General features: G+C 45.1%; 1 protein-coding gene across 2 annotated transcripts in view; it reads right to left on the reverse strand.

Annotated features, from left to right (window-relative positions):
• RAC2 (Rac family small GTPase 2) overlaps window positions 1-12,082 on the reverse strand; it is a 33,770-nt gene extending 21,688 nt beyond the window's left edge. The window contains exons 1-2 of one of the 2 annotated variants that reach the window (XM_069082088.1): window positions 11,860-12,082; window positions 9,070-9,141 (exon numbers count right to left, since the gene is read on the reverse strand). In XM_069082088.1, the coding sequence (XP_068938189.1) occupies window positions 9,070-9,141; window positions 11,860-11,894 (107 nt within the window). In that variant the 5' untranslated portion in view covers window positions 11,895-12,082. Of the gene's footprint in view, window positions 1-9,069; window positions 9,142-9,282; window positions 9,391-11,859 lie in introns of those variants that run through there. The other variant, XM_069082087.1, reaches the window with a different exon arrangement.
• Between the last annotated feature and the right edge of the window lie 586 nt (window positions 12,083-12,668).

Consider the following 12,668-nt stretch of genomic DNA (forward strand, 5'->3'; position numbering starts at 1 on the left):
TTTATTAGGGGTTTCATGGCATAGATAATGGGCTGGGATTTAACAAAGAATGCTCAGAGCCAGAAGGAACCTTGGAGGGAGCCAGGGTGACCCTTACCAGAACAAGAAATCCTCCACAAAATGCCCAGCGAGTGGCCATTCATGCGTGGAGATGTCTAGTGGGAAGGACCCTACCACCTTTGGAGCCTGTCCCAATAAATAGGAGCTTTAATTATTCCATCATTTCTAAGTTGGCCACTCTCTTACTGAGCTGCCCTCTGGAGCGAAGCTAATTGAAGTTCATGCCTCTTACATGCAAGATCCCTGTAAATACTTGAAAGACAGTGGTCATGTCCCCCTAAGTCTTCTTTTCTCTAGAGGAAACTTCCCCACTTTCTTCAACAGACTTAGCTCCCAAGGTATGATTTCAAGGTCTGAAATTCTATCATCCTGGGGGCCAACTTCTGTAAAGCCAGGCTTATTAATGTCCTTCTAAGAAATGAACACAATACACCAGCTATGGCCTACCAAGCAGAGGACAGCTAGGGATGGTCACCTCCCTAATATCCTGTCTTCGGAGCTACAAGGGGCCTTAGGAATCATCTAGTGCTAATCCCTTGCTTTACAGATGAGGACACTGAGTCCCAGAGAAGTAAGAATCATAGATTCAGAGCTTGAAAGGCCTCAGGGATCATCTTGTCTAACCCCTTCATTTTACATTTGAGCAAAATGAGTTAAATGACTTGTCCAGGATCACACAAGTAGTGGGTGGCAAAGACAAGATCTGAACCCAGGTCCTCTGACTCCAAAGTCAGCATTCTCAACACTGTACCATGCTGCTGCCTTTCTAGGATCCACTCATCTCCACCCCTAGCTCATTGGAGGGGTGAGGAAGCTGAACTGTTCAGAGGCAACTCTTGGTAACTTTATTCCTGCTGTCTAGCATTTTCACTAAAGAACGATGATTATAGCTCGTATCAATCAATCGATAGGCATTCATTGAGCACTGACTACGTGTCAAGCACTGTGCCAATGGTGGGGAATCAAAAAGAGGTGAAAAGCAGTACATCCCCTCCAGAAGCTTACAATCTGTTACAGCTTACAAAGTCCTTTTCCCAAAACAACTCTGCAAGGTAGGAAATGCAAGTGTGATCAGAATCTTTTTATGAGTCTACGAGACCTGAGGCTCATGAAAGACAAGTTACTTACAATATCATTAAATATTTACATAGAATATAAATTTAACAATTATTATATAAATAAGGAAGGGACCTTAGAAATCACCCAGTCCAACACCCTCACTTTACAAATGAGGAGACTGAGGCCCAGAGAGGGGAAGTGACATCCCCTTGGGCACACAAGAGACAAGATGGGATTCAAACCCAACTATGTGGTTCCCAATCCAGGGGTCTCTCACCATGCCTTGCTTCTTGTCCTCACCGAAGGGCCCACAGTAATCATCAGGCCTGTTTTTCTAACATGGGTCTTGGGACTCTGGGCCCATCATTCTTTTTGGCAGGCCTCTTTTTCTCATCACACATGCCCTTGATGGAGCCCTTGTCATTACTGCTTGTTAGTGACATCCCTCTCACATATGGCCATGGTCCTCATGGGGCCTGTATCAGCCTGAGTGGCTTGAGGAATATGTTTAGAAGAGGATCTCTTTGGAGCTGGAAGGAACCTGTGAGGTCAGGGCGTCCAGCCCCCTTTATTTTATAGATGGGAAAACTGAGAGAAGGCAAGTGACTTTTCCAAGGGTCACAAATAGCAGGATTCAAACTCAGGCCTTTGGACTCCAAACTCTAGCAGCAATTTATGTCTGCCTTCAGGCCACTCCACTCTAAGGTCACTTTGGTGACCTTGAACAAGGCACTGAGTCTCCGTTTCCTCAGTTGCAAAATGAAGGATTAGAAGAAGTTGAGGAACTCCTAACCTTGGTGGACCTTGCTTCTCAGGATCATGTTGTTAAATGCTCAAAATAAGATGCATAGGTTTGCAAAGGGGATCAGTTTTAATGAGATGCAATTAACAAAATCTATCATTTATAAATATATTAATAGGACAATAAAATATAAATAGATATACAAATATACAGTACATAAGTAAATATATTCATACAAATATTTCCATAAATACATCACATTTATTATCTAGAAATATAATTTTATTATATAAATAGAACCATATATAATGCATGTAATCTATCAATAGACCTTGAGGTAAGAACCCCATGGACTGCCTGTATTCCCTTCCGACTAGCTAATAAGCTGTCATTCTGCGATGCTACGATGTTGGATGTAGGGCACTGAGGTTCTAGCACAGAACTTGTCCCCAACTAGCCATGTGAACTTGAGCAAGTCACTTCCTTTCTTCAGGCCTCAGTTTCCTTCATTTGTAAAATTAGGGGGAGGGTTTTATTAATGCCCTCTACAGCCCCTTCCAGCTCCAAAGCATTTGGTCTCCTTGGACCCTGAAGGTCACTGTAAAGTTAGAGAAGAAAGAGATTTCAATGACTGGAAGGGTCAGCAGGGCCCTCTCTCCTCTGACCGCTCCTCCTAAGGTCACTCTCCAACCATCCCTCACAATGCTGTCTCACCCCTTGCTGGCTCTCACCCCGGAAGCATCTCCAGAGTCTGCAGCTTCATTGGCTTACACTTAATCAACCCTTAATCAAAGCTTCTGGAATTAAATTGAGTCAGCACCCACAACCCTGCCCAGCCCCCTTTCTGAGTCTCCTACTCTGCCAAAAGCCTATTTCCTCCTGGAGTTGAGTCTCTTCTAATCAACACCAACCAACCATATGGGCTTGATATTGCTGACCCCCAAGCATTGGGGTCCCCACGGCTGCTGGTGTCTGAGTAGTGACGTGAGGCAACCAGTCCTATGAAGGTGGCTTCTTAAAAAAAAAATCAAAAAGCCCCTGGGCTCATGTGCATTACAGACATGGGAAACTCCCTCAAATTGTCACCAAGAGAACTGGTGCCACTTCCTACGCCCCACTTCAAGTGGCAGTCATCCGTTTGTGACTTCTTTTCCCCTTCAGGGCTATGCTAATGTGTTTCATTTATTGAGGTTAAGTTTTCCAGAGTTTTCTTTCTCACCCAATTCTGAAGGACTCATACTATCATCTCTATTTGACAGATGAGGAAAGTGTAGTGAAGGATCCTAGATTTACAGTCATAGTTTTTATCCTGTATCATTCACTAACTACTTTGTGACCTTGGGGAAGTCACTTCTGGTGTCTGGGTCTCAGTTTCTTCCTCCATAAAATGGGAATAATTGTACGACCTACCTCTCAGGGTTGTTATGAGGACCCGTGGCTGTGTGGGGCTTCAAGTGCTACTTTTGTTTTGACGATGCTTTGCATACAGCAAATTCTTAATAGATATCTTCCCATTCATTTATTCATTATATTCCATTTTCATCCATATTTGCTATTTCATCATCATATTATTATTAGCTGTGCTACCTTGGGCAAAGTTTTGGCTTGGAGTGGACTGGACTGAACTGGATTGGATTTGGCTGAGGTGGATTGGACTGTGACTGGGATGGACACAGACTGAACCTACTCAGACCAGACTCGATTGGACTAGACTAGATTGACCTGGACTAGAATGGATTGAACTGAGCTGGACTAGATTGAATTGGACTGGACAGGATTGGATTGAACTGGGATGGATTGGAGGAGACTAGACCACGTTGACTTGGACTGGATTGGAGGGGACTAGACTACGTTGACTTGGCCTGGCCTGGGACTGGATTGGATTGGCTTGGATTAGGAAATATAACCTCAGAGAGGTCACAAGGCTTCTTCAGGCTCCCATGGCTATTCAGAGTCAGCCAATTTTCTGATTCAGGCTTTCTGGCACTTTGCTCAATGATTTTCCCATATGACACAGGGCTGTCGCAGGCAAATACATTCCCCCCACCTCTGACCTCCCTCCTTCCCCAAGACAGTAAGTGGTGGGATTCCCCCCCCCCCAAACCTCTTCCCCTTTGGTGGCTAACTGTTCCTCTGAAGGCTGATCAGAGCAGCTAAGATAGAAACAGCCTCATGACTGGCTGGAAATAAACGTGCCGAGGCACTGTTTACACCCTCTTATAAACCTTGTAAACATTGGATTTGGATTGGACCCACATGCACATAACATAGAAGGAAACACCCAGAATTGCTAAACTGCCATTTAGTTCCTTATCTCAAATCTCCAAATGTTCATCGTACATTTTTTTAAACCCTAGATTCTATGTTAGAGCTAAGAGAAGCCACTGACATCATGCGTTCCAACCTCACCATTTTACAGAGGAGGAGACTGCAGTCCAGACAAGTTCAGTGATTGTCTCGGGGTAATGCAGCCAGTTAGGGGGTGCTGGGGCCCTGTGGATGATAGACCAGACTCCACACATGGGCTTCATGATTTACTCTGTTCTTTGCACCATTAATGTGCAAGCCTTCAGCCCTCTAAATGGATTTCCTTATTGTCCCTAAGGCCCCCAGAAAAGGTGCCATGCGGGGCCTCATGGAACAGCCAGAGGGTGAGACCTCATACTCCATCCTTGTTAAGCAGCAGTCCTTTTCTTTTTTTTTTTTTTTTTGGACGGGGGAGGGCAGGGTAATTGGGGTTAAGTGACTTGCCCAAGGTCACATGGCTAGTAAGTGTTAAGTGTCTGAGTCTGGATTTGAACTCAGGTCCTCCTGACTCCAGGGCTGGTGCTCTATTCACTACACCACCCAGCCACCCTGGCATCAGTCCTTTTCACACGCTGGCTCTCTTGCTTTTCCTCACACATGGTATTCCATCTTTCATCTCCACGTGTTTGCACAGACTGTCCTTCATGCCTAGAGTGCATTTCTTCCTCGTGGCTGCTTCTTAGAATCTCTAATTTCCTTCCAAAATCTGCTCAAATGTCACCTTTGACAGGAAGCTTTTCCTGATCCTCCCAGTCCCCAATTACCCTGCCTGCACTCTACATATACTCATATGTGTATGTACTATCCCCCCTGTAGAATGCTTGTTCCTTGGGGTCGAGAACTCTTTCACTTTTGTCTCTATATCCCTACTATGCACCTGACACATAGTAGGCACTTCATAAATGCTTGTGGATTCACTAGTGCTACCCACTGTCACTAAGCAGAGGTCATAGAACAGTAGAACCTGATGGTCCTTTTTAGACCATGCATTTCTCCTCTTTCATTTTCCAGATGGGGAAACAGAGGAAGAGAGAAGATTTTTCCTAAAGTCAAAAAAGCAGTTAAAGGTGGCTCCAGAACCCAAATGTCTTGACCATAATCAGGTTAATGCTCTTTCCCAAACCAGTAAGCGGGGTGATTTTTTCCCCTGTAAACATTCTCTCCCTTGGTGGCTAACTGTTCCTCTGAAGGCTGGATCAGGGCAGCTGAAATAGTCAGCTGACTGAGAGTAACCATGAAAAGATCTTGAGCTGCTCTATGAGAGGGTGAGAGGGGGAAGGTTGCATGTGGCTATGGCAGCCCTGCCATACAGTTGATGGAACACATCCATCCACGCTTCCATGTTCTCTTATCCCTCAAACACCTGCTAAAAGGATGAAGGGGGAGGGATTCTGCAGACAGATAAATTTGATCTCTGTTGAATGAGGTAAGGGATTTCACATCCTAGGCTCTTAAGATCTGGACCTTGGAAGTCAGCTAGTCCAATCTCCCTTCCAAGCAAGAATCCACTCCACAGCACTCCTGAAAGGAGCTGTGTCAATAAACTGGAGGTGGTGTGGTATGGCAGAAAGTCTCTTCTTCAATACCTGCAGAGATGGGGAACTCACTACCTCCCAAATCGACACGTGCCATTGGGCAACTCTAAATGCCAGAGAGCTCTTCCTTCTATTGATTCTAAATCTGCCTCTCTGTAACTTCCATGCTTCTCATCCAAGATAGATTGAAGCAGAATTCCCAAGGTCCAAGAGGCACTTTGGGGGAGGTTGGAGTGGAGAAGATAGAGCCTGGTATAGTAGAAAGATCCCTGCCTCCAGGGTCAGAGGACCTGGGGTAAAAATCTATCTCTGAACTTACTGTGTGGCCTTGGGCAAATTACTTAACCTACCTGGGCCTCAGTTTCCTCATCAATAAAACAAAGGCATTGTATGAGATGGCTTCTGAGATCCCCTAAACCCATGAACCTATAATGCCATGAGAGGCCAACAGTCAGTGTGTCTTGGAATTTTGGATCTGTCTCCAACTTCTGGACATTGGATAATCCCTCAGCAAGGGTCAGAGCTAGGACCAGAGCAGAAAGGTCACAATGAAAGGATATCTGGAAAGACCAAGCTGCATCAACAGACATGGTGTACTTTTTTATCCACGAAGCAAAGAAAATAGTGATGAGGTTAATAAGACCAAGGGACCCTGGACCTAGAGCTAGAACAGTCCTTTGAGATCATCTAGTACAACCACCTCATTTGGCAGATGGGAAAACTGAGGCCCAAAGGAGGAAAGTGACTTGCCTAAGGTCACACTGCTAGTAAGTGACTTAGGCAAGATCTGAACTCAGGTTTCCTTGATTCTACATCCAATGTGCTAACTACCACACAATGTACCTGCCTAATGTTAGTAACCTTTCTTCACCTGAATAAGGGATTAGAAACCATGACATACACAGATCAAATGAAGGAATAGACTAAGATTTAGCCATATTGGTGATGGGGAAGTAGAGAGAGAACTTTCTTCCAATCATAGTTGCCCCAAAGTGACAGCCTTTTGAGGTAGCAAGCTCCCTGTCTGTGATGGTATTCAAGAAAAGTCAGATAGTCGCTTCTCATGGATGCTGAAGGAGACAATCTTTTTCTCATCCAGCCGGAAATAGATCATGTCTGAAGTTTCTTCCAGCCTGAGACACTATGGTCTCTTTGCTGCATTTATGTGTATGAGGCCCCACTGGACAGAAGCTGCCATGAGAGTTGGAACCAAGGATCATCCCCCTCCTAGAGGGCACCTCTTTAAGCTCCCAGAATGGGATCTCTTGTGTGAACGCCTACAGTATCTGGAAGGAATGTTCAGGGCTAAGATAGTCTCTGTAAAGAAATAATCCCAAGGATCCATATGTACAAAAATATTTATAGCAGCTCTTTTTGTGGTGACAAAGAATTGGAAATCAAGGGAATGTTCATCAGTCGGGGAATGGCTAAACATGAATGTAATGAAATACTATTGTGTTCTAAGAAATGAGGAGCAGAGGGACTTCATAATAACCTGGGGAGACTTATATAAACTGATGCCGAGTGAGGAGAGCAGAACCAGGAGGACATCATACATGATTACAGACACATCTACTATGTGTGACGACTGATTTTGATAGACTGGGCTTCTCTCAGCAAGGCAAGGTTAGAAGACAACTCCAAAAGACTCGTGATGGAAAAGGCTGTCTGCATCCAGAGAAAGAATTACAATCTGAATGCAGATTGAAGCAAACTACTTGCTCTCTCCCTCCCTTTCTCTCTCTGTCTCTGTCTCTCTGTCTCTGTCTCTCTCTGTCTCTCTGTCTGTCTCTCTGTCTCTCTGTCTCTCTGTCTCTCTGTCTCTCTGTCTCTCTCTCTCTCTCTCTCTCTCTCTCTCTTTCTCTCTCTCTCTCATTTTCTTTTGTTCCTTCTTTCTCATTGTTCACTCCATTGGTTATAATCCTTCTTTACAACTTGACTAATGTCTAATGTGAAGGTATTTTTAGAACCTCTATAGAATCACATGCTACCATGGGAGGAGGGTAGAGGGGGGAGAAAATTTGTAACTCAAAAGCTTGTGGAATTGAATGTTGTAAGTTAAAAGTAAATAAATAAAATTTTTTAAAAGAAATAATCCCAGGCCAGAAAGGGACAGTGCACACAACTGAACGCTAGACCCTTCTTCAGGAAGATTTGGGTTAGAATTCTGCTTTAGACATACTCCTAACTGTGTGACACTCTGAGTCTCAGTTTTTTTCCATCTGTAAAATGGGTTACTAAAAGCACCATATGAATCAACAATTTAGTAGAGTCTCCCAAAAGCTAACACCATCTCAGTCTGTATTAAAGTGGGCATAATGGCCAGCACAAGGGAAGGAATGGTCCTTCCATATTCTACTCTGGCCAGGCACACCAAGTGTCACATTTTAGACAGGACATGAGCAAAGAGGAGACAGTCTAAAGTAGGACCACCATGTTGACAAAGGGACTGACAACTGTACTATGGAAGGATTAGTAGAAAGAACTGGGTGTTTAATCTGGGGAAGACAAAGTTTAGGGACCTGGCTACAAGTGTCCATAAGATCATTATGTAGAATAGGGATTAACTTTGTTCTGCTGGACCCAGAGGGCAAAAGTAGAATCTTCCAAGAAGAGGATTTCAGATGCATATGTGAAAAATAAAAATCAAAACACCTTTCTAATGATTATATCTACCCCAAAGTAGAATAACCTAGCTCTCCAAGCAATAATGGGCAGGTAGGTGGCACTGCATTGGATAGAGTGTCAGGTCTAGAGTCAGTGAGACCCCTCTTCCTGAGTTCAAATCTGGCTTCAGACATTTAGTAGCTGTGTGACCCTGGACAATTCATTTAACCCTATTTGCTTCAGTTTCCTCATCTGTAAAATGAGCTGGAGAAGGAAATGGCAAACCTCTCCAAGTGTCTTTGCCAAGAAAACCCCAAATGGGGTCACAAAGAATTGGACATGACTGAAAAATAATTAAATAACACAAGCAATGAAGTCACCATCACTGGAGGTATTCAGATGAATACTGTTTGGCTACTCACCAAGAATACTGTTATAAAGGGGATTCAAGCTCATGACCAGGCAGGGCTAGACCCTGAGTGCTCCTTCTCACTCATATTTGGAACTTTTCAGAAGATTGTCTAGTCTACCATTTTCATTTTATAGGTAGGGAAACTGAGTCCGGAGAGACGAAGTGATTATTAGCCCAGGGTTACACAGCTACTCATAGGATCTGAACCCAGGTCCTGACTCCAGAGCTGTTTTTATACACTATCCCACCCAGTCTTGATGGGATTAAATTCTCCTCCCTTCCCATAGAGCTCTTGAGTTTGTCCCCCTTCCCCTTCCCAGACCATCCCTTCCTCTCCGGGTACTCACACCGTGGGAATATATTCTCCAGGAAAGGCATTGGTGGTGTAGCTGATGAGGAGGCATGTTTTACCCACAGCTCTGAAATAAAGAAGAGACAGGACAGAAGTTTAGTGCCTCCCCCTTTGTATTTCCCATTCCCAGTGAAGAAGCTGCCCTCCCCTTTAGGGCCCGATGGCTAGCCTAAAGTTCTAAGATTCAAAGATTATGTAAGTATCTGACCCCAAGGGCTTTCCTTTGCCCATCTCTCCCAGGCCCTCTGCATCTCTTCTATTTCTTCTCCTTTGATCTAATCCTCCTGCTTCTATGATCTGCTTGGGGACAATTCACTTTGGAATCAATACTGTAAGGGGTGGGAGGGGAATGAGGGCTCTGGAATGCACAGCCTGAGCAGGGGGGGGGGGGGTTCCCTGGGTCAGGTGTGGGGTAAAAACACCAGCCTCCACATTTGAGTCCTTGACTTCCAGTCTGGGGAACAATTTGCTTCTAAGTTTCCTTTTCTTCCCATCCCTGTCTGGTTCAGTTTCTCCTCCCCTGGGCCCCCTCCCCCCTCCATTTTGAATAAGAAGAGGGTTTGGCTTACCAACTTCCGCTCAATAACAAGTTCAGAGAAGTAATGAGTGGGAGAGGGGAGGGGGAAGGGATCAGTGTAGATAATGCCCCAGCAATCTTAACTCTCCTAGTGCCAAGCAGGGACCCAGCCGGGTGCTCCCAACCAGTATACAACCCTCCCCAGCCAGTTCAGGAAAGTGCCCTGGTGTTTGGGTCAGCAGAGCAGCTTCAAGGTCTAGGTTCAGTCACTCTGTGTGTGTGTGTGTGTGTGTGTGTGTGTGTGTGTGTGTGTGTGACCTTGAACAAGTTACTCTGTCACGTTCTTCACCTGTAATACTTAGAAGGTTCCTTCCCAGCTCTGACATTTCAAATTCTAAATTTCAATATTCTCTGTCCTAACATTTCATTTTCTAGGTTCTCTCCCAACTCTAATATTCAGTGCTCTAGGGATCCCCTTCCCCACTCCCAGCTCTGATCTTCTATGCTCTGAGAGCCTTTCCAGCTCTGACATTCTGCTTCCTAAGGCTTTCTCCCAGCTCTGACATTCAGGGTTCTAGGATCCCTCCTAACACTAACATTCTGTGCTCTAAGTAGGTTCCCACTCTCCACCCCACAGTCAGCTCTAACAGCCTTCTCAGCTCTGCCATTTCACATTCTAAGGCCTTCTCCCAGCCCTACATTCTCTGTCCTACACATAGTCTTTCTGGTTCCTGGTTCTCCCTATCTCTTCCCTATACAAAATGTCACACCCTGGTCCTTTTGAAAAATAAACACAACTTAGATATTGAAGAGATCCTGGTGATGGAGTCCTTGCTTTGCAGAAAAGAAAATGGAGGTCCAGGGTAAGTGACTTATTCAAGGTCATGCCAGGCAGAGTTGGAGCCTGAATCTCGGTAGAGGATGATGGAAGGTCAGAGGATTTAATATCCAAAGGAAACATTAAAAGCATGTGGTCCTCCCTCCACGCCCTCTTTATCTCACAGAGGAAGAAACAAGCTCAGAGAATTTCAATAACTTGTCCAAGGTTGAAGAGGTTGCAAGGATCAGAGATCATAAGGAAACAAGCTTATAGATTTAGAACTGCCAGGGGTCATGGAGATCATCTAACCCAACCCTTATTTTACAGATGAGGAAACTGAGGCCTATAAATATTATAGTACCATGGATTTAGAGCTGGAGGGAACCCCAAAGGTAAAAAAAAAATCTACCCCCTTTATTTTGCAGAAGATGTACAAAGTGACTTGCCCAAAGTCACACAGCTAGGGGTGGCCAGGTGGCAAAGTGAATAGAGCACCAGCCCTGGAATCAGGAGGACCTGAGTTCAAACCCGGCCTCAGACACTTAACACAAAAACTAGCCATGTGACCTTGGGCAAGCCGCTTAACCCCAATTGCCTTCCAAAAAGCAAAAAGAAAAAACAGAAAACAAAGTCACACAGCTACTAAGAGAGTCAGAGCAGGATTTGAACACAGATCTTCCTGATTCCAGGTCCAGTACTCTGTGAGATTTGAGACAAATTTAGATTTCATTACTCAGTCTACATGACTTCCAACCTCTTCTCACATTATGTTCATACCAATTAAGCCTCTCCCACTACCACCAAACTTCACATCCTTTCTGAAGACCAACAAGATCCCAATGTGGTGGTGGGACCAGGTAGAGGTCTTATCATGGCCGTGGACCTGGTCAGATTCCCCAGAGATAGAAGAAGAAAAGGCACCCCCTAGCCCCACCATGGGGCTTCAAGGATGTACCAATGCCCATGATGCTGAGCTCAGCCTAGGTACAGGCTAGCCCAACCTCACCTCACCCCAGGCCCATTCCTTCAGCAGATTTAGGATAGGGGCAGGAAGGTGAGACACCATAAATAGTCCAAATCACCCTATCCCACACAGGCTGAAGACTCCTAACCACCACTGAGAGAAGAGACTTGGCTTTTTATAGCTACTCCCCATCAGACCCCAGGTTCTAGAATGCAGAGAACGCTCTTGGGCATTATGAAATACAAAGCGCTGTGCTTGATGCTAGGAGCACAAGTACAAAGAATGAAACAGTCTCCCCCTATGAGGGGGACAAAAATACATAAATATAGCCACTATAACCAGGGTGTGTAGTTAAGGGATTGGGGACAGAGTTGGCAAGAGAAGTAGGAAAAACTCAAACTAGAGAAAAAAATTAAACATTGGTAAACTGCCCTCCCAAAGATGCCCCTGCCCACCTGGTCCAGAAGCAAACCAAGTTACCTACCCATCTCCCACCACCACACATTTGATAGCCTGCATGTTCTCTGGGATCCTGGAGGCGCTGAGGCAGGGAAAGAGGAGAAGGCTGACTCCTCCCGGGCAGCCAAGGAACGAGAGAAACTGGCCTCCCAAGGAGAGAGACAGAGAGAAGAAGCAAAAATAATAATTAACAGGCTGGTAGATTGGCAGGTCGTTGGAAAGCAGTGGGGAGAAGCGGAAGGGGAACTGACTTACTCAATCTGCTGCCTCCCCCTCCCCCAGCACCACCGTTCGCAGGAGGCGGGGCATGTGGTTTGAAAGAGAAGTTTGGGCCCCTTTGGGTGACTGGGAGCCCCAGCGCTCTAGAGCACCTTACAAGAAGGTCACCCTGGCACGGTGAATAGTGGAGCTGCTGCTGAGCCTGCCATTCGTGAAAGGCAGCCCCTCCCTCCCTCCGAATTCCTTCTTTAAGACACAGCTTTCAGCACCACCTTCTGCAGGAATACTAGCCTGAGCTCCCCAAGTTACCAAAAGATCTTGTATGCAATTACTTTGTATTCTTTCTCTTCTGAGATGAGGGGAGCCAGCTCCAAGAGCGAGTTGATTGTTAGATTTTCAGTATGAGCACTTGGGAAATCCCCAGATGCTACAAATCCAGTCTTGATTTGCTGTTTTGTTGACTTGACTAAACTTAAGAGAGTAATTAAAGAGAGAAAAAGTTAATAGGCAAATTAAAAGTAAACTTGTGACCTGCATTCCCTACCCCCACCCCAGAGAGCCCATTGTTAAACATTTAACTACACACCCTGGTTATAGTGGCTTTATTTATGTATT

This window comes from Petaurus breviceps, unplaced genomic scaffold, assembly GCF_028583685.1.
Source record: "Petaurus breviceps papuanus isolate PSGF00001 unplaced genomic scaffold, PetGlider_PUasm1.0 156, whole genome shotgun sequence".
Taxonomy (NCBI): domain Eukaryota; kingdom Metazoa; phylum Chordata; class Mammalia; order Diprotodontia; family Petauridae; genus Petaurus; species Petaurus breviceps.